The sequence below is a fragment of the Cyprinus carpio genome, chromosome B8 (genome assembly GCF_018340385.1).
Source record: "Cyprinus carpio isolate SPL01 chromosome B8, ASM1834038v1, whole genome shotgun sequence".
NCBI lineage: Eukaryota > Metazoa > Chordata > Actinopteri > Cypriniformes > Cyprinidae > Cyprinus > Cyprinus carpio.
Genome location: NC_056604.1, coordinates 28210956 through 28234205, shown reverse-complemented (window position 1 = coordinate 28234205; position 23250 = coordinate 28210956). Strand labels below are relative to the sequence as shown.

General features: G+C 41.6%; 1 protein-coding gene across 1 annotated transcript in view; it reads left to right on the top strand.

Annotated features, from left to right (window-relative positions):
• plxnd1 (plexin D1) overlaps positions 1–23250 on the top strand; it is a 55460-nt gene that overhangs the window by 25944 nt on the left and 6266 nt on the right. The window contains exons 15-33 of the mRNA XM_042729088.1: positions 3613–3752; positions 3838–4017; positions 4942–5026; positions 5127–5393; positions 6848–6997; positions 8829–8946; positions 9322–9429; positions 11995–12107; positions 13421–13525; positions 14060–14190; positions 14929–15127; positions 15224–15370; positions 15457–15613; positions 19837–19940; positions 20318–20381; positions 20475–20509; positions 21124–21228; positions 22388–22548; positions 22896–23046. Coding sequence (XP_042585022.1) covers positions 3613–3752; positions 3838–4017; positions 4942–5026; positions 5127–5393; positions 6848–6997; positions 8829–8946; positions 9322–9429; positions 11995–12107; positions 13421–13525; positions 14060–14190; positions 14929–15127; positions 15224–15370; positions 15457–15613; positions 19837–19940; positions 20318–20381; positions 20475–20509; positions 21124–21228; positions 22388–22548; positions 22896–23046 — 2520 coding nt within the window. The remainder of the gene's footprint in view (positions 1–3612; positions 3753–3837; positions 4018–4941; positions 5027–5126; positions 5394–6847; positions 6998–8828; positions 8947–9321; positions 9430–11994; positions 12108–13420; positions 13526–14059; positions 14191–14928; positions 15128–15223; positions 15371–15456; positions 15614–19836; positions 19941–20317; positions 20382–20474; positions 20510–21123; positions 21229–22387; positions 22549–22895; positions 23047–23250) is intronic.

The window sequence follows — 23250 nt, the reverse complement described above, 5'->3', positions numbered from 1 at the left end:
GCTCTTTTGTCTTCATCTTGATTTGTTTCCCCATCACACCCTTTGCTGTGTGTTAGACCACCCTCTCATGAGGGATATCACAGAATATGCTACCAGATCTCTACACTTTCAGCAAATGTTTGCGTGATATGACTGCACATTTGACTGCATGAACTCAGCTGATCGAGAGGAAGGGCTTTGCTTTGTTTTGTCTGATGGAGTTTCTGGACCGATGTCATTTTCAGACGGCATTGAGAGATACGGTGGTACATGTGGTTTGTTTTATAAACCAATGTGAGGGAACAGAGTGTGATTTGGCGCCACCGAGTCTTCAGACTGATGTTCTTGTGCTGATTTTAGCAGTAAACCTGTGGACAGTGGCGGCTGGTGGAACATTGGCTCCAACAATTTTAGCATATATCCCAGTATGATTTATTCCAGTTTAATAAGACTTGAAATTTTTTAAAATAAAGATAAGATTAAGTTTGGGGATGATTCTCACAAAATTAGATTTTCTGCAAGAATTTGTCCAGAAAAAAAAAAAAAAAAAAAAAAAAATCCATAATTCAAAATGTATGTGTACAGTGCAACAGCAAAAACTGTGAGGAACAATTTGTTTAGATCATTTTCTATAACTACAAGTCAAGCTGAGTACCAAACAGAACCACACGGAGACGCCAACAGACCGCTATACCAGTCGCCTTAATCTGACTGTGTATAAATATACACGGATCCATTCAGAATTATTAAACAGAGCAAAACACAAATTAAGAAATTAAAAACATTCTGAATTTGTAGAATGGGGTGATCTAAGGGCAGCTCATAAATACCAATAAAAACACCACCGGCCACCACAAGCCCCCCAGACATCCCAAGTCTCCCGCAAGTCCCGGGAGTCTCCCGCATAATGATAGCGGCTCCCTGATGCCCGCAAATAAGTTAAAATCTCCCGGAATCTAGAGCGAGCGAGCAAAAGCGTATACGAGACAGAGACTGTTTCAAACCGTGTAGCGCGCGCACGGGAGAGAGGGAGAGGGAGCGAGTGTGTGTGTGCTAGTGTGAGTGTGTGCGAAACGCATGTAAGACAGAGAGCATCCTGATTGGCCTGTTTCGGCAAATTAACCAATCAATTGTCAGTGTGGGCGGGCTTTTATCTTTCTCCCGAACCAAATTAATCAGTTATGTCATTGTCTATCTAGAAACAGGAGCACCATGGCAGAGGGAGAGTGCCACAAAAAAAAAAAAACACAAAAAAAAATTTATATAAAGAGAAATAAATAAAAAACCAAGTATAATACACATTTTACGGCAGACTACACAAAAGTAGTAGTTTAGTGTTGTAGTGTCAAACATAATGACAGTCTTGCTCGCTGCACTATTTGTAACAGCGACTTCAGCATTGCCCATGGTGGGTTAAATGATTGCAAAAGGCATGTTGAGGTGAGTTGACATGTTTCATTTCATGTGCATATTATTCAGGCTAGTTGCCAAGGCTACATGAAAACAACAAAACCAGACCTGTTTAAAGTTGCAATGGAAAATAAATAAAAGCAGTTTACATAAATAGTATAAGCAGCTTATATAAATAGTAAAAGTAACCTACATATTTAAACATAATTAACGAATACTTGCATAGACCTATAGCTTATAGAAATAATATTTTATGCTTTGATATCTTTAAGTAAAGTCATGTTCTGTGGTGAAATTATCATATCCTTGTCCTCCTTCCTCTTTTTTTTTTCCTTCTGGGGGGGGGGGGGGGGGGGGGTCTTCGGGATACCTCCCTGAAATGACTTTTTGCAGGTTGGGATGTCTGGTGATGATATGTATATAAACACCACTGACCATCACAAACTCCTATAAAAACACAACATGACTATAAACTCAATCCAAAACAATACCCAAAACCAAAACAAACATACTACAATAGTCACAACAAACACTCAGGAATCCGATTGAAAACCGTGGCTGAATGTGATAGGTCTTTGGTGGTGCATAACTGCTAGCAGCCTTTTGCCCCTGCCTGAGGAATCCGGTGGAAAACTGGTAAATGTATTAAAGAGATCTGAGAGCAGCCTGGGGATGATTGAGCTTAAACTGCTAGCTGTCTTTTGGTAAGTAGCTGGTTTTAACAGGTCAACCTGCCACCTTTTTACAAAACAGCTTGAGCACTTTCAGCCGTTACAAGCAGCTGGTTTCTTACTGGTCCAGCATATTCAGTCAGCTTCAACCATTCCTAGGTTGCTTCAACAAGAAACCAGCCACTATGTTCCAAAACATGGCTGGCAGCTCGAGGAAACTCTCCAACACACTTAAGACTCTGAGGATACCCAAGACTGGTTTTGGTTTGAAATGGATCTGGAGCAGGACTGGAAATCAGGGTCAGAATTGGTAAAGAGGAAAGGCAGGAAAAGGGATGTGAATGTGGGCTCCTCCAAAGCTCCTTCCTCAAACCTTTCGCCGCCTCAGTGACTGAGCTCAGGAAACATCTGGCTGAACAACACACACTCACACATACTTATGCTTTAATATGCTCCTCTTGACCCTCAGCTAGCCTCCACCCCCACAGGATGTGATGTCATGTGGTCTGTGTGTGCTGTATATGTTCACATGTGTAGCGTTGACATTCATTCTGCATGCCACATTACTCCTCAATGACATACTAGTTTAAACTAGCCTTCCAGAAGCGTTTATGGTTCTTGATGTGATCAAAGCTGCTGCTCTCTGACTTCATCAACACAGCTCTTGCTGCTTAAAACATACTGAAATGTGCTTGCTATGCTACAGCATTCCATATTAAAGCCTTCCTGATGGAAAATCCAGCTAAAGGCTGCTGGAAGTGAAACGTAGCAGTGGGTTTGTAGCTGTTCCATGCTGGTTTAGTTAATTGGCTGGTAGATCTTCAGCCTGTCACAACAGCTGTATTTTGGAAAATAGTAGCTGATTTGTTGCTGGTCTGCCAGCTCTTTCCAGCGTGACGCTTAGTCAGATCACGGACTGGACTGAACCATAGTTTGTGAATGAGCCAATACTTTAAAGCAGGGATGCAGGATATTATCAGAATTTATCAGAATCGACTGATAATGGCTTACAATGTAAACATCAACATCGGCCAATTTGAAAAAAATTATGCTGATATGCCTTGCGATAAGATGAATTGCTCACATCGTGCGCTCGGGGTGTGATAGTGTGGTAATGACTTGTGCTTCTGAATAAATAAAGGGTATCAATGTCATAAATTCACAAGTCTGTTTTCATTTAAAGGCCAGAATCTATAGTTTACATGAATAACAATTACAAACACTTATACAGTTATAACACTTTAACTATATACAGATTTATCCATTAATATGTAATATATTTTTTCAAATGGATTACTTAAACTTATATACAGTGTTCTCTCATTTAAAAAAATAACTTTAGTAATGTTTATTTTTTATTTTTGCTCATATATAACAAAAAAAATGTTTATAGTTTCTGCACAAAAGACACTTGCTGTTGTTTTAAAACAGGGAAATATATATATATATCGGCATCGGCTATGGGTCAAAATGATTGGAAAAATATCAGCGAAAATTTAATATCATGCATCCCTACTTTAAAGAAGTTTTTTCTCTGTCCTCCAATTAACAGGAGCCCAGACTGCTGGAGTTCATGCCGCAGCAGGGTCCCCTCGCTGGAGGAACCAGACTCACCATCCACGGCCGGTTCCTGGACGCTGGATCCACAGTCAACGTCAAGATCAACCAGACTCAGAACTGCACCATCTTCATGTGAGCGTGTGTTTATGGCGGTTCGTGTTTTATTGATATATCACGCAAATCTGCAGCTCATCACATCTGCCGTGTGCTTCTGCAGGCTGTCCAGTAAGGTCATCAAGTGTGTGATGCCTCCAGCCGAAGCGGCCGTCGCTGAGAACGTGTCTGTGTGTGTGGTGTATGACGGCCGGCCGTGCCTCAGCGCTTCACCCAGCTTCACATTCACCTACGAGAAAAACCCTACTATCAGTCACATCAGACCCAACAAAAGCTTCCTCAGGTACTGAACGCACATAGGACAGCAGTAGTCAACATTTATACCATGGTCTGTCTGAACACTCAATTCTGATTGGCTGGCAGGTATGCATTAAAACCTTTTAATGCACAAGTAGTTCCAAGCAAACACAAACACACACACACACAAACAAAAAAAAAAAAAAAAAAAGAAAAAATCCACACACACACACACACACACACACACACACACACACACACACACACACACACACACACACACACAGAGGTTGGAGATTGCAGATTGCGCTGCGCACATAAAGAAACTTGTTGACTTTTATTCATAAAACAGCCTAGATACTAGATTGCTACATTATATTCCTCAGCAATGAGGTGGTAAAATCACTGTTTTTGAAGCAAATAAACTCACCTTCATTGTTTGTAGAGATAGACACAGACGCAAGTAACGCAAACACAACTGTCAATTCTCTCTCTCTCTCTCGATCGAGTGATAATTAATAAAAAAAAATGAATGCTATAATTCATTCAAATAAATTATTTTTATATTTATAATTATTATTTATTATTTCATCTCTGAGTCTGATTTGAAGCAGGCAGAATGCTGGAGCTAACAAACTGTAACTGCAGAAATAACCATCATTTTTACCCTTCCGGTCAAATATTATTAACAGTTTTCACTAGTCAGTGCTGGCAAATTACCATGGTATAAGCAGGATAATGCACGGCTAGCTGTGCATCAAACAATTTTAATGCTCTTCACGTTAGGTGGTTCTTGGCCTCCATGTCATGCAATAAAATTCTTTAATGCACAGCTAGCCGTGCATTATCCCTTACATATTGCATAAAGTGCACAATACTGCCTACATGCAGCAGTATCAGTAGTATGCTAGTGTACATACTACTCAGAGCCTTTGTTTTAACATGCAATTGTGATGTGATGGTGTTGCAGCGGTGGTCGCAGTATCTCCGTCACAGGATACGGCTTCGATCTGGTGCAGTCTGTCAGGATGGAGGTGTCTGGAGTCGGACAGACGGTGAGATAAATAATGCTTTGATTATAGGATAGAGATCAAAGTGCTGGTGTGTGTGATGTTTCAGTCTGTGCGCTCGTTCATACCAATGTCATTTCCGCAGAGCTGCTCCTGTGTGTCCTCTACTCTGATTGTTTGTCAGTCTCCTGCCGCCAATCAATCCCAGCAGGCCACAGCACACTTCTACCTCAACGAGGTGCTGTACAGAGGAGAGGACGCGTCTCCATCAGGACGAGGGCCGGACGAGGATGAGGAGCCTCACGCTGATGCCTTTCACTTTGACTACGTGGAGGATCCGCAGTTCTATACGGCCAACAAAGAGAAACTCATCAAACATCATCCTGGAGAGCCGCTCATCCTCATCATCAATGTGAGTGTGTGTGTCCATCATCTAGAACCAGACAGCATGTAAATAATTCACACAAAAATGAAAATATACACTCCTTCAGGTGATCATAGATGTAGATGAGTTTGCTTGTTCAGTGGAACAGATTTGGAGAAATTCCATCAGTGTCTCAGCAATGGATGCTCTGCAGTGAATGGGTGCCGTCAGAATGAGAGTCCAAACAGCTGATAAAAACATCACAATAATCCACAAGTAATACACAGCACTCCAGTCCATCAGTTAACATCTGGAGAAGACAAAAGATGAAACACATCCAGCATTAAGATGTTTTTAACTCAAATACATAGAGTCTATAATCCATAATAACACTTCCTCCAGTGAAAAAGTGTTCTGTTCTGAATCAGGAGAGAACACAGATCAAGCACCATTTAACATCTCTAAAACATCTCTAAACAAATATGTGAGAGACAACAGGAGATGCACTTTTTCACTGCAGGAAGTGTTATTATGGATTATAGACTCTATGTATTTGAGTTAAAAACATCTTAATGCTGGATGTGTTTCATCTTTTGTCTTCTCCAGATGTTAACTGATGGACTGGAGTGCTGTGGATTACTTGTGGATTATTGTGATGTTTTTATCAGCTGTTTGGACTCTCATTCTGACGGCACCCATTCACTGCAGAGCATCCATTGCTGAGACACTGATGCAGTGACACATTTCTACAAACCTGATGAAGAAACACACTCATCCTGATCTGCGATGGCCTACATCCATTTCCAGCAAATGTTCATTTTGGCTCAACTACTCTTTTAAGGCACTGTTGATTCACCGCTGTGTTCCAGAAGGTAGTTTGTCGTCCTTGTTCACTAAACTTTATCTGTGAACCAATAATGATATCTTAATACCATTATTGGTTCACAGATAAAGTTTAGTGTACAAATCCATACAAGATGGATGATGAATGTTGATTATAATTACACTAGGGCTGAGAATAATAGTAACGGTCCGCACCTATCCTATGGTCTGCCATGACAAGAGTAGCTGACCATTGTTCACACACAAACACACACACAGTGTTGGGGAAGTCCAGATCTGTGTGGCAGGATGTTGTGAGTTTCTGAGGGTCAGACAGGAAGTACCTATCAGGCACAGAAGAGCCAGGGAGTTTTATTTTCATTCTCTCCTAAAGAATTGTGAAGAAAGGAAGGAAGGATGAAGATGTGAAGACAGTGTCTCTGTGTTTGCTATCAAAGTATGTGGCTAATTATCACAGGACGTTTAGTTGTCCATATCTAAACATATTTATACGCTGTGTCCTAAACAGCCGTGATGAGCGACAGGGCGTTCTGTCAATCACATGGTTTTTATTTCCACTGTGAAATACTGGACAGAGTCCTCCGTCACTTACAGTATCTGTGTATTTAAAATCATGAAGCGTAACAGGCTCCTCATGTGTTTGTGTGCTGGTGTGTCAGAAAGGGCCAAGTGAGCTGGACCTGACGCTGCAGGAATACTCCGTGACGATTGGCTCAGACCTCTGTGACATCACCTTCCACAACGAGCAGCTGTTCCACTGCACCATCAACAGATCCCTGAGCGCCAGCACCGGAGAGCTGCCCGTCACCGTGAGTCCACACACACAACAATCTGACCAAAACTCACACACACAAAGTCAAAATCCACCCATGTTAGAGAAGAACACGTTTTAAAGCAAAGGCCAAGATCTGCACAGAATCAAAAGAAAAAGAAAACAACAACATAATCTTACAGAAGAATATGAATGGAACATCATAGCTTGTGTTTAATGAAATATGTTGAAATGAGCTCTCTCAGTAATATTTACACACTCATGATAACCTTCTGTATAAAGTACTGCACAGCAGCAGATATGCTGAGAAATGTCAATATCCTTTAAACTGCAAAATATCTACTTTTGTGCTCTAGAATGACCGTTTTTGTTGAACTATAGCTTTAATATAGTCAAACCTTAATATTAAATATATACAGCATTAAGTTCTTTAACAGAAATGAACATGAAGCATGTTTAAATGCTTTCAGGGTATTGTTGAGTGTTCATGGTGATAATTACGTTACTGATGGCTGCAGAAGTTTAATCATGAGTATCCTGTGGGTTGATAAGCTCCACTGGTGCAAGAAGTGCGCGTTCATCTTCACGCCTCACTGTGACCTGCAGACTGTGACTGGACCCTGAATGTCTTTATTTGTGCCTCACACGCAACACCACACACACCCTCATCACCCGTATCAGTGCTCTGTATCTGACGCTAATCACAGACTCTATCCGCCGGATCAGCGGCTGGAATGTGCTGGACGAGACACCAAAACAAGCATTAATCAAGCCCTCACGTCACCAGTGAAATCCCCCGCTCTTCCTCCGGTCTGACTCTGAAACAGCAGCAGCTATATTTAACACGCTGCGCTCTGAAGGCCGTGACGCAGCTAATGGAGCAGAGAGAGATCTGAACGTCTGAAGAAACACGTCAACAAACATCTTGTTTGGTGGAGAGAGTCTTGAGGCCCAGTCAGGCATTCAGTGCTTTGTCCTGAGGAGCGCTGTTTCATGGGAACGGGAGGACGGCGAGATGCACAGACCTGCATACTGCCCGTCTTATTAACAGGACTGCAGACCGCAGGATTAGGAAGTGAACATGCACATTCTGCCATCATTTACTCCATGTCTATGTGAATCAGATAATGTCAAGGATCTCTTCTCCATGCAGTGAACACAGCATCATAAATCACCCAATGAATGTTTATTCAAGTGATCTGAAGATTTATATGTGAAGATTAGACCTAAACATGGTTCCGGAAGCTGGTGGGGGGGCCCGGGTTACTTTTGAGGTCTGGTACAAATATGACATATGACTACAAGAATACATAGGCTATAGGCTCATGTGTGCATGAGAAATCATTAAAAAATCTGAATCTTGATTCAAACACACGCAATCTTATTCCTAAATGAATATTCTGCTATGTCAATTCATCATTATGCTTAAATCATAAATATTTATGCTGATCCAGAGACAGCAGCGCTCATCATGTTGGAAACAGTCTACAGTAGGCTACATTTCTGTTTTGCAAACATTAAATAATAACGAAAGTATTGGGGTATAATTTTGTAGTCCGGATATAGGCAACCATGATTGAAATGAGTAATTTTGACCTTTGAAAATTATACTTGGCTTCAAATATTGTTACATTATATTTAAAATTATTTGTATTTAATGTCTGAATCATTCATTCAACAAGTCTTCATTCATGTCAGATGATTTCATTTAAATCAATATTTTTAAATAGACTCATTTTAAACATTAAATTAAACATTTTGTCAGAAACTCAAGTAGATTAGCCAACATATTATTTTGTGTGGTGTCTAATGTTTTGTTTTTATGTAGCTCAGTGAGTTGTGTGTGATGTTGTGCCGGTGTGTTTCAGGTGCGTGTGGGTCACTTCCAGAAGGTGATAGCGATGGTGCAGATGGGTGGAGGCAGCGAGCTGGCCATCATCGTCTCCATCGTGGTGTGCTGTGTGCTGCTGCTGCTGTGCACTGTGGGTACGTCTCTCCTCTTCAGTCGGAGCTGTGTGCAGACGCTCAGGTCTCTGTGGATCAGCTCCTCTGCTGGAGATCACGGTCATCTGAGAGAGAGAGTTTCAGATCAGCACCTCACTCTGATGCTTGTGCTGTGTACTGGTTTTAAATGCAAAAGAGAAGCTTTTAAAAAACTGATGTCTTGGACTGTTTGGAAGCTGATGTGTGTGTGTGTGTGTGTGTGTGTGTGTGTGTGTGTGTGTGTGTGTGTGTGTGTGTGTGTGTGTGTGTGTGTGTGTGTGTGTGTGTGTGTGTGTGTGTGTGTGTGTGTGTGTGTGTGTGTGTGTGTGTTCAAGAAAAATGACTAACATCTGTGTATGTGTGTGTGTGTGTGTTCAGCGCTGGTGGTTTACTGCACTAAGAGCCGCAGGGCAGAGAGGTATTGGCAGAAGACTCTATTACAGATGGAAGAGATGGAGTCACAGATCCGTGATGAGATACGCAAAGGTAACACACACACACGCGCATGCACACACACACACACACACACACACACACTCACACTCACACACACACAGGCACACACACGCACACAGACAAACACACACACGCACAAACACACACACTCACACTCACGCACACACACACACACACACACACACACACACACACTCACACACACACACACACACACACACACACACACACACACACACTCTCTCTGTGCAGTGATGGACTGTCAGTTTTAGTAGCTGTAATCCCAGCGGATCAGCACACGTCTCTCACACACTCTTAAAGATCACGTGACGCGTGTGTGTTTATGTTCATGTGTGAGCCTGACAGCAGGAAATGATCACACACTCAGAGTGTGTCATAAATCAGTGTTATTACACTCATCTGTCCTTTAGCCACCCTGTTTTCTTCTGAGTTGTGTAGACAAGGTCTGGATAGATCCTTCATCCGTCTCTGTCTCTCTGTTTCTGCTCCACACGGCTTCCTTTCTGCTAGTGAACATTAACATCAATATAAAATGAATAGTCTATGCTGCAAAGTAGCTTTTATTCAGAGAAGCTTTACATTGCATAAACATTGATTTTATAGATATTTTTTGGGGAATGAAACCATTGTAACACACAATAACATCACCACAAAAATAACAGAGTTAAAGCTGTCCTCCACAGCGGCTCATTCATGATCACAAATACTCAGAGCCGTGACACTCAAATTCTTAAGTCCTTTATGTTGTTTTTTGCCCTTCGTGGAGTTTCACGTTTGTGTTTATGTTCTGAGGAAAGACAGTCATGCAGGTTTGGTGTGACGTGACTGGTGAGTAACTGATGGCGGAGCTGGCTGTTTTATATCAACTGTTTGTTTACTTCTGGATATTATATTGTGCCTGTGAAGACTTTTATCAGAACATCTGTTTGTACAGTAATGAAGTGTGACCATGTGAATCTGCGGTGAACAGCATGTCCAGTTAAAGCAGTAAACACACATGGGTTTGGGCTGAAGTGTGTGATTGTTCTTGTAGTTGGGGGTGTTTGCTTGTGACTGTGACTCAGAGGAGCTCAGCTTTCTGGATTGCAACATCTCACCATCACCAGCTCTCTGTCTCTCTGTCTCTCTCACTGCTTCTCTTGTCCTCCTGTGTTATTCTTAGTCTCCATGGTAATTGAATATCCCTGAATATACACAAACATCCTGTGTTGAAACAATAAGAGGATGTCTCACTTCCTGTTATCCCAGCAGGACTTTCCCCACAGCACTGATCTGATATCAGCTCCTCTCGTGTCCTGAAGACTGGAGACAAATGAGCCGCGCTGATCTCAGATCAGACACACACACACACACACACACACACACACACACACACACACACACACACACACACACACACACACACACACACACACACACACACACACACACACACACACACACACACACACACACACACACACACACACACAGACACAGAATCAGCGTGTGACCTCTCACCACAAACCACTGCTTCACATAGACTGTAGTGTGTGTGTGTGTCCAAAGCCATTTAAAAACCAGCTGCTTCATATTAAAGGGATACTCCATCCCAAAATGAAAATTTTGTCATTAATCACTGACCCCCATGTCGTTCCAAACCCGTAAAACCTCCGTTCGTCTTCAGAACACAACTGAAGATATTTTGGATGAAACTGTGACTGTCCCATAGACTGATAAATAAATAACAGTGTCAAGGTCCAGGAAAGGTATGAAAGTCATCTTCAGAATACTCCATCTGCCATCAGACGTGCAATCTGGGTCATATGAAGTGACGGGAACACTTTTTGTAAGCGAAGAAAACAAAAATAACGACTTTATTCAATAATTCCTTTGTCAACAGTCTCCTCTGTGTCTCTCCATATCACCGTATGCTGTGTATGCTCTTCTGTGTCATCCGTGCAACAAAGATGCGCTGTTTTCTTTCAAATCAAAGCTAAATACATGTAGAGCAGATGACACAGAAGAGCATACGGTGATATAGAGAGACACAGAGGAGACTGTTGACAAAGGAATTGTTGAATAAAGTCGTTATTTTTGTTTTCTTTGCTTACAAAAAGTGTTCCCGTCGCTTCATATAACCCAGATTGCACGTCTGATGGCAGATGGAGTATTCTGACCACGACTTTAATATCTTTCCTGGACCTTGACACTGTTATTTACTTGGCAGTCTATGAGACAGTCACAAGCCTCCAGGTTTTCATCCAAAATATCTTAAATTGTGTTCCGAAGATGAACGGAGCTTTTACGGGTTTGGAATGACATGGGGGTAAGTGATTAATGACAAAACTTTCATTTTGGGATGGAGTATCCCTTTAACACTATAAATGGTGATATTGTCACACTGAATGAGAGTTTGAGCTGAAGCTCATAAACAGTGTGAGAATGCCCGTATCTTCATTCAGATGGCAAAGTAAACATGTTTTTGTGTCACATCTTCAACGGGAAAATCAGTTCATGCATGAAAGGAAGATTAGGTTTTTGTGTTGGGGTTGATGTTAGTGATTTGGTGAGCCGTGTGTTTGTGTGTGGCAGGTTTTGCGGAGCTGCAGACTGATATGACGGATCTGACCAAAGAGCTGAGCCGCACACAGGGAATCCCCTTCCTGGAGTACAAGCAGTTCGTCACACGCACCTTCTTCCCCAAGGTCTGGTCACTGCACACACATGCCATAACTGAACACCAGGGCAAATAAACCTGCAGCAGGTCAAGCCATCAGTTAAAGCTCTATGATGGGAAACGTGAGATTCTCAGGAAACACTGAACGTAGTCACATTATTAGAAAGAGTTCACTCTGTCTGATGTGTGATGAGCTGAAACAGATGCTCAGTGATGCTTGACCTCAAGAGTCGATGTCTGCTGTTACTGTGAACTGTAACACACAGTGGCCCTAACAATATATATTTGGACACTTAAATCACATTTAAATTAGTGTTTTTGTTTGCATAATATATGTGTGTGTACTGTGTATATTTATTATGTACACACATACACAGTGTATATTGTGAAAATATTTACATGAATATATTTATGTCCATGTAATTTATATTATACTTCTCTTAAATATATATGTGCATGTGTGTGTATTTATATATAGGTGATAAATATACACAGTACACACATATATATTACGTAAACGAAAGCATTTATTTTGGATGCGATTAATCACGTTTAATCGTTTGACGGCACTAATTTAAATGTATAAATGCCTTACGTTATATATCAAACCAAGTGATGTTTATTTTAAAGAACGAAGCACAAGCACACTTTTTCAAGCGAAACATCAGAGGATCAGTATAATTATTATACATTGGATATTGTTACACTTTCCATCTGATGCTGGTGGATGATGTGCATAGACTTCACACATCCACTGAAATCCTTCAGTCACGCTAAATATCACTGTCAGAGCCACTGGTGAAAAGTCCTTGCAGAAAATGCTTGGAAGGACTACAGCAGTGAGGAAAGCTCTAGTCACATTTCTTTAAACAGCACACTTGGTTTGATATTTCTCTAGACTGTGCTTGAAGTGGCCGTCATTTCTTATTGAAAACACTGGATTTGAGGATTTGTCCATCAAACATAGTTAATAACAGATGATTTGTAGTTTACTAAAGAGTTAAAGTCTCCAGCCAGGGCAGATTCAGGACTCTCCTCATCCCTTATTTTTGTTCTCCAGTGAAAACCACAAATGTTGCAATTTTCCAGTCTTAGTGTCTGCACAATACTGGGCACAAAGACAAGAAACTCCTGAATACTCCCTCCAGCGCACTGACACAACAGACACGTTTAGGGGAATTCTGTGTGTTTGCTGCTAATAGAGTTTTACTGTGAGCTCTTGCTCTGCCTGACAGGGGATGGGAAGCATACGAAGCTCCATTAATGTGGACAATGCAGCTATTTTAGTAAGTGAAGACGTGAAGGAATGCTCCAGCGTTGACTGTGTGTGTGTTTGTGCAGATGTGCTCTGACTATGAGAGGCGTCTGGTTCAGCCCTTGTATGAGAACGATCCTCTCGGCCCGCGAGCTCTGTCTGAGACGCATCCTCTGCTCCAGGACTGGCAGGTGAGACCTGCTACCATCAATGTCCAGAACCCTCCCGACGGCTCATTATACCACAGCTCGTGTAGCTGCAGTGAAGCACAGATTCAGCAGAGTCATCTCTAACCATAACTCTGTGTTTTTGCGCAATACGCTGTCTTCTGAGGAAGCTCTTGTTTCCTGTCAGCAGCCTTTCTTTATTTTTATTTTAGCTGAGATTATTCTACTGGGTCGCTATGAGTTTCATAATGTTTGAAGAATTGTTGCACAGTTGGAAAATTATTGTTGTGATTCCCATGTGCAATTGTGAAACTGTAGTATCGTACATCTGGGTGTTTTGTAAGATGAAGAATTGATTTGTCAGAAATCACTATTGCAGAGTTGCATGAACCAATGACTCATGCCAAACATTATTCTTGAAAGAATGTATAAGGGCATCATGTTGTGTGTGAACATGTTAATGCACTTTAAGACCCACTGCATGCATACACACACACCCTTTAGCATTTTGGAGATCAATGCTTTATCCTGTATTACGTGTCTCTTCTCTCTGTGTAATCGTCTAACAGCGTGCGGCCGAACCTGGAGGAGGGAATCACGCTGTTTTCCACTCTTCTCAACAACAAACACTTCCTGGTCACATTTGTTCATGCGCTGGAGCAGCAGAAAGACTTTGCCGTAAGAGACAGGTGAGTACAGACAAACACAGACGAGAACAATAACAGGATCCGAGCACAGCCCAGCGCTCCAGCCACAGTCTGACAGCACAGACTACTGTTTAGTCTCAAACCCAGAAACCAATGCACAGATCTTAAGAACATCTAATGCAACATCAAGAAAGATTATATCCTCAAAAGAAACCGTCAGTGCAAGAACAGCCCAGGGCCCAGAATTAATTTGTATGCTGTTTACACTAAGGGAGGCACGGTTTGAGTGCAGCTTGTTCTGCACAACACTGTTTAAGTAGACGTTTCACAGCGTCAGTTGCAAGTGTTTAAAAGTGCAAATTTAATGGTGTTACAGTAACGACCGACACTCGGTTACAGCTCAGCGTTTGGCATCTCGTAAGTAGCACTTCAAGCACATCCTTATGCATTCATGTGTGTGCAGCTTCAGGAATTGCACTAAAATAACAAAATATCACTTTAGAAAATGCCCTGGAAAGCTAGAGTACGCTCAATCGCTTTTGGGAAGCCAGGTGCAGATGATTTGGTCCTGGCTGAAATGTTGGATTTGTTTCTTGGCAGTTTTTGACAGTAGTTACGCCCTGCGTTGCAGTAATGTAATTCTAGCTGCAGTGTTGGTGTCCGGTGAGAGAGCGCTTTCCTCTGTGTGCAGAAGGACTCTATCTACACCGCCGTCAGTGGGAATGTTCTCAATTACTGATGTGTCTCATGATGTGTCCACACTCTTTCATTGACGTTTAGGTGCAATCTGGCCTCTCTGCTCACTATTGCCCTCCATGGTAAACTGGAGTACTACACCAGCATCATGAAGGATTTGCTAGTGGATTTGATCGACGCTTCAGCCTCCAAAAACCCCAAACTGATGCTCCGGCGGACCGAGTCTGTGGTGGAGAAGATGCTCACCAACTGGATGTCCATCTGCATGTACAGCTACCTTAAGGTTTGTGAAGAGTTCAGCAGCTGATTTTACTGTTCGGCTTCAGTTCATCGACTGTATGAGCGCGCTCGTAAGCATCCGTTTCTCTCACCCCCTCAGGAGACAGTCGGCGAACCGTTCTTCCTGCTGCTGTGTGCCATCAAGCAGCAGATCAACAAGGGCTCGACCGACGCCATCACGGGGAAGGCACGCTACACGCTCAACGAGGAGTGGCTCCTGCGAGAAAACATCGAAGCCAAACCGCAGGTGAGCGCCAACACACACGCCTGACCTGTCTGTGCACCTGTGAAATCACACTGTTTGGCCTCTCATCTCCTCCGTCTGCCTTCCAGAACATCAACGTCTCCTTCCAGGGCTTCGGTATGGACTCGGTGAGCGTCCGTGTGATGAACACGGACACCATCGGTCAAGTGAAGGAGAAAATACTAGAGGCCTTTTACAAGAACCTGCCCTTCTCGCAGTGGCCTCGAGAAGAGGATGTTGATCTGGGTAAAGAATCTCCGAGCATGGTGAAATCAGGCTGTTTAGAGCACGCAGACTTGTTAAGCATTGCATCAGAAGAATCAGAATAGGGTAGATATTACAAACTCAATTAACAAGCCAGATATGAGGATGAAAAGTTACACTTTTATTTAAATGTGATTGACATGTGGCTGCTTTCATTCAGCTCATGTTCTTCCGTGTTTGACTGAATTTGACCCAGAAGATCATTTGACCATTCAAATATAGGACCAGTCCGAACAGACCTTCCATCCATCACTAAATGTGTCAAAACTGACTAGGAGTCACTACTTATAATTTGTCTTTTTACTTTAATAATTATTATTTTATAATTACCTTTACTAATTGAAAAATATTTAAAAGCCATGAATTTTATTTTATTTTAAAGCTGCAGCCCGTAATTTTTTTTTGGTTAAAAATGATCCAAAATCAATTTCTGAGCAAGTACATAACCAGCCAGTGTTCAGAACTATCTCTGGTAAGCTTGTAATAATGTTTTCTAATTTGAGTGGTACTTTTCGCAGGAAATACAAGCATGCCGCTGTTCTTCTTTGCATCATTGCGTCTCAACTGTAAACATAAAGAAGCTGTCCCGGCTAGTAGGTTATATTTGACAGTCTTTTCTCACAGCAGCTGGAATAATTAAACTCATCATTTTGATGGCGGATTGCAATCCAGAAAGATTCATACGACAATCATCAGTGACAACTGGAGATTCACCCGTAGTTTACAGATAACCGTATACACACTAAATACACGTAGTCACAGAATGCGGATGAAGTTAACATTAATAATAATAAAGTAATAATGTTTAAGTCAGGGGCGGACTTATCCATTAGGCAAAGGTAGGCGACTGCCTTGGGCCCCCAAAAGCCAAGGGCCCCCTAAAATGCTTTTCATATACGAGATGCGCATTAAGTGCGGACACGTTAACGGTTGCTGTTTATGGTGTTTATTACCACGACAACCATCTGTGTGTCCGAGTTGAATGTGCTTCCTGTGTATCCTGCTTGTAGCAAATGAAAATATTATACATCTGAAGCTGACTGCTGCACAAGCGCGAGGTCTCTCTTTTCTCACACTTCTCTCTCTGTGTCTGCTCTGTTCAGTGAGCGGCGCTTTCAGTTAAAACACAGATGTGTTGCTTCTCTAACTTTACATGCAAGTATAGCCATAATCACAACACAGCTATTGTCTTTATCTTATGTGTAGCCTATTTGATTTTATCAGACAACAGCATGATTATAAATCAGGATTTTTATGCAGATTAACATCTTGGAAAGGGAAAGTCCCTATTTTATATTCATCCCATTGTCTGACAACAGAAACAGTCAAATATATCAATGAAAATAGTTTTGAGAACTTAGCTGCATCAAAATACAGTATGTGGCACAGAGAGGCAAACAAATGTAATAATGCAAATAAACAGAAGTAAAATGGCCCGCGGCCAGATGTGGGCCGGATCTGGGCCGAAACTGCTTGCTGTCTGGGGAGCTGCCCTGTCATGTTTGTGTAAGTATATTGCTCAGTGCAAAGAAAAAGAAGTAATAGGAACCTAGTATTTCTATGTTTTCTTTTCCACGTGTCTAATAGACATGAACACGTTCTTTGAAAAAACATCTATGGCTTAAGAAACATGTCTACTCTTCATGCTCAGTTAACTATAGTTTCACTAATAAACAAATATTACATAAAGCATCCATATTTGTCCATGCCCATGTTGATTAGATTAAAAACTTGAGGGCCCGGTTTCACAAACGGGGCTTAGCTTAAACCAGGACTAGGCCTTAGTTAAATTAAGATATTTAAGCAACTTTTACAAAAATGCCTTAGAAGAAAATGTTACAGGTGTGTATCTTGACACAGAAAAATTATTTTTAAGATATGTCAGAGCAAGATATTTTCAGTTGAGACAGCTCAAACATGCATTTTAGTCTGAGACTAGCTTAGCCATTAAGCCAAGGTACATTTAGAACAGATAAAAATGTGCGATTAAGTTTTAAGCGATTAATCGTGATTACATATTATAATTGATTGACAGCCCTAAGTTAAAATTACTAAAATAAAATTGTAGGCTTACGCTAGTAACTCATCAGTGGACTTTCCTCGTCAATATAGGATATTTTTTTTTCACAGTTTTTCTCATTCTCACTAATTCATGTTTTTATATGAATGAACCACTGAAGGGAACTGATTGTCTTCAGAAAAGTTTTGATAGCATTTTCATTTTACCTGATAAAGTATCATTTATTAGCTGAGCTGCTTTGTTTACAGCCGTTACCGGTCAACAGCACCTCCTACTGGCAGAGAATGAATGTGCATTTTCAATAATCCAGTCTGCAGTTTTGTTAGTTTTTTTCACCCACATAAATCCTTTTTAAATAATATAATAATTTATACTTCAAACTCATCCGTTTTATTAAAAAAGTGGTTTAAAGGTTTTTTGTATCTCAACGGTAAATCAATTGCTATTTCGTGGTCTACAACATGAAATAATAAAAGTGTCTGCTAAATGAATAAATGTAAATGTAAATGAAAGAATCCCATTATAACATGTACATAAATGTAGAAAGACTGGACACAACAGTGTGGCACCATTGTGCAGCAGCAAGCATCACGACAAAAAAATAACCTCAAGGTTGATCTAGGTAAATGTGTGCAAATGTATAGGGCCCCATTCCTATATTTACCTGGGGCACCCAATTCATGAAATCCACCCCTGGTTTAAGTAATAATAATTTGCACAGTTTGATGTGATGTGAGCTAAGTGATCATTAGATTTAAGCCTCGTGCACACTGGAATGATTATTGCTCCTACACATATCCAAACTCATCCTATACGTTCTTACAAAGCATCTTATCTATCCTCACCCAAGATAATCTCAATTGAAAATACAATTCCCGACATTACATGGCGCTTAATGAAAAATACCCCAGTACACATCAAATTCTATTTGATCTGCTATTCCTCTCCATAACAACTTCCTCTTATCGAAATGTTTGTAGTTGCTGTGGCGTTTGTCATAAAGCTCTTTGTGTTCAGACAGTCGCTGTGATTTTGCCAAGTAAGACATGTTCCTGGATCAACATTATTGTCCAAAAATATAGACTTAACCCAATCCCTACCCCTAAACCTAACCCTACCTGTAATTTATCCCTAAGATCAGTGTGAAATGGTAGCTGATTAACAAGGGTGTAGAAGCACCTAACCCTGATTGTAAGACTAAAACAGATATTTCCTGAAAATGTATATTTCAGTTCTGATTGGTTGATTGGAATGTTGCTCCAGGATCAACAAGGATGTTGTTCCAGGAACATGTTGTAGTTGGTGAAATCACGCTCACCATGTTCAGACACAGTGAGACCAGCAGCTCTACAATTATCTTGTCTCAATGCATCTTCTTCGTTTACTTACTTCCTCTTCGTCATTAGGTATCTAGTGTTCTTGGCAAGTCTGTTTTGTGCTTGAGCACCACCAAGTTGTGTTTTACTGTAACTTCAGCAGCTCTAGGCACGCGAACAAAAGCGGCAATCTCATTGATCGGCTAGTTTTTAATACAGCGCGTCAAACCAAAAAAACAAGCCTGAGGCGTTTAAAAAAAAAATGATGCTTTTACACCTGGCATTTTGTGCACTCACACTGGCGCCCTTTGTTTAGTTGCGAGGCGTTAAACATCAGCGGTAATTGTCCTGGTGTGCACAAGCCAAAAATCACCATTGGTAGCATGATTGTATGGTTTTTTTCCTCATTTGGTCAGAACAAAAGTGGCAGACATGTTACTTACTTGATCAGATGACAATATCCGGTGAAAATTCTTATTTGGGTCATACTTACAAGATGTAGAATCTGTGATTCTGAAATACACTGAATATCCACACTGGTGCGGTGGCTGACAGCCACACATACTCCTCAAAACATTAGATTATGATAACATTAGGCTCTTGAGCCGTGCCGGGGCACAACCCACATAATGAAGATAATTCAGCAAATAACTGCATTTGCAGGTTTCAAACACAGATGGCGCCAAAGAGGCAAAACATACAGACTGCAGCTTTAAATATGTAAATGCATATGTTTGAATATGAAAAAGCTGTGTATTGAAGTGTAATGTCATTAATGCCAGTTTCTGAAGGGACCTGTGCTGTTTTCTGAATGAATGAAGTGTCAGGTTGATTGTCGTGGCTCACTGTGATTGGTCTGTCCCGCTCAGAGTGGTTCCCAGAGGGCCGCAGCAGCAGAATCCTGCAGGATCTGGACGACACGTCTGTGATGGAGGACGGCAGAAAAAAGCTCAACACCGTCTTCCACTATCAGGTGAGTGTGTGTGTGCTTGTGTGCAAACTTTCAGAAACGGGATTTCCACAGAATTTGATAACCTACTTCTTTGTTTTACTCTGTTTGTTTGATTAATATTTTGTCTAAATTGATAATGCCTTTAGCTGCCATGACTCTTGAGACAACTGTAGCACATTTTGACCATATGTAAGTCCATTACTCTGAATTCAGCAGATTTTCCCCCAAATAAGTGCAAGAAACTGGCTAATTCACACAGAGCCAACATGGAACCCATGGACAAACACATTCAGGCCCATATCGAGCCTACATCGGCCCTGCCATGAAATGCTGGCGGTGTGACCCAGAAAATAGCTCTGTGTGCATCACCCTAATGACCTCTGACCTGTCTCTTGCAGATCCCAGATGGAGCGTCACTGGCCATGAGCATGAAGGACAAGAGAGAGAACACACTGGGCCGAGGTGAGCATCACACTGACCTCACATACACACAGGTACAAGCTCCTGGTGCTGCTCAAGTCTTCTCAATCAACCTTTTTTTCTCTTGATTCACAGTGAAAGATCTGGACACAGACAAATATGTTCATCTGGTGAGTGCGCTGACGTCTCAGTTTTCTCATCTGTGCCATACTGATAATCAAGAATCATATTTGACCAGTGATCTCGATTACTCAAACTAGCTGTTGTAAGCAGATTTGATCATGGTCACGACTCACATCGTCCAGCAGTCCTTCACTGGCTCTTACACAGTAATGGGAGTTAGTCTCTGGTCAAACACTCTCTCTAGACAAAGACCGATTGTCAGGCCCTTCAAACACAAATGACAGAAAATCCGACCAGTCACATCTCTCATTTGCACTGTGGGGTTTGGCCTTCAGTTTCACAACTTCACAGCTGAGGGGAAAAAAGGTTACGTAATTGCCATGATAAAACATTTTTTGGCAAAGCAACAGAGAATGATCTGAAAGGTGATATCAGCTGGGTCTCTCAAACAGTGTTCATGGGAAACGATTAATAACTGGCCTAAAGCACAGATTGAATTAGGAAATAGCATGTGAGGAATTACAACAAAAGCACTTCCCAGAACTGTGAACAGAGGAGCAGTTACAGCTTAGGTCACTTAAGTCAGACTGCGTTACACTGAATGTAGCAGTGGATATGAGCTGGTGGATTGATGATTTATGATGCTGTGGTTTGACTGCAGGTGCTGCCACACGACGAGCTGACAGAGAGCAGGAAGTCCCACAGACACAGTCACAGGAAGAAGGTGTTACCTGAGATCTACCTGACACGCCTGCTCTCCACTAAGGTAACGCTCAACTCTGCGGTCTGTGCCATGCTCTGCAGATACAAACAGTCACAAGATTCCAGAACAATAACAATAAGCATCAGTGCAGAACACCCTACTGACCTCCTCAAGACTCCTCAAAAAGGTTTCTTCTTCTCCAGTCCACATGCACTTGGTGAAACCGTAAGATCCACTCAGAATGAGCTTTACTGCCAACAACACGGCAAACAGAAGCTTCCGGAATATAACAACAAGACACAAGCTATGTTTCCATCCAAAGATTCAAACTAAACTTGAATTGGAATATCCAGCGAGTCTGTATCACTTCCTGATAAACTAGCACTAAATATCTCTAAGAAAACAGGAGAAGCCACTGACTATAATAATTTTCATATGCGCCTCAGAAAGAACAGACGAGACACAATAAATGCAGTCGTTGCTTTCAGAATGACCTGAACAACATAAAGATGCTGTGAATGAGATCGGTCCGCTGATAGTCAAGTTATCCGTCTCATAGCACAAACTCACACGACTTTTTCAATGCGCATGGAGGAATTTATACGGCAAATGTGTTTCCATCGTAGTTTATGCACATTTTTTTCTTATCGGATAAACAGTTTATCCTACTCAATTGTGCGCATAAGTTTTTATGCACCTTTTTAGAATTTATGTGCATCTTATCGCATTTTTTATGCGATGTTCCAAATTGTGTATAAAAATAGATGGATGAAAACAGACAATAGAGGTAAAATAAAAATATGATAATGGAGAAAAAAGGTAAAACAAAAATACAATACACTGGTTTGGTTTATTTATTTATTTATATAGCACTACTGAAAGAACCCCAAGGTTACCCACAGTGCTTTACATAAAAGCATCACACACATACTGACGCTGCTATGTCTGGATAAACAGTTCTGTGTCTCACAGTCTGAAGCAGGAACACAGGGTTAATTTAGAGCAGAAGCTAACCCATGTCTACAGATTCTTGTGCAAGTTTCTCGGCTGTCCAGATGCAGCAGGATATCACCCAGCGTTTGCTCAATCCAGGCCACATGGTCATGACATCGCAAACATGAGCTCATCAACACACTGCTCTGCACAGAGGGACAGTAGATGTTGGGAAAAGGTCATGAAGACAAATGGTGCTGGATTATGTGAATGTGTTTGTCTTGCACAGGGAACCCTGCAGAAGTTCCTGGACGATCTGTTTCAAGCCATCCTCAGCATTCCTCCAGAGAAACCACCGCTAGCTGTCAAATACTTCTTTGACTTTCTAGAAGAACAGGCGGACAAGCGCGGCATAACCGACCCCGACACGTTACACATCTGGAAGACCAACACCAAAAGAACCATGAGCTGTTTGAAACTTCCTGCTGTCATTCTGCACAGTCCATCGCTTCATGTTTCATGGAAATGTTATAACTTGCCTCACCTCTATTAGTTAACTGCTGATCACTGAGGTCACTTACTGTTCAAGTCCTTGCAGCCAGAGACATTTTACCATCCATTCAGATCCCTGTGGACGAAACAAGTCCCTGCAGCACATCACAGAAGTTAAAGGGGTTTGCTGTTGACTGCTGTGATCTACAGTGAGATTGATACGAGCTCTAGCTTAGGATCCTGAAGGAGAAAGAGCAGGAGCAGTGGATGAGTGTTAACTCTGATGTTCTCTGTGTGTCTCTCTGCAGTTTGCCTCTGCGCTTCTGGGTCAATATCCTGAAGAACCCTCAGTTTGTGTTTGATATCGATAAGACGGATCACATGGACGCGTGTCTGTCTGTCATCGCTCAGGCTTTCATTGACGCCTGCTCTCTCTCTGACCTGCAGCTGGGCAAAGTAAGAACACACACACTCACACTCACACACACACACACATGTTGGGTTCCATGTTTTATGGGTTCACTCCATAGGCGTAATGTTTTTCTCTACTGTACAAACTGTACTTTCTATCCTCTGTTACCCTACACCTAAACCCACCCCTCACACACAACTACATGCACTCTTAGTTTCTCAAAACACTTCAGTGTGTGTGATCAGTAA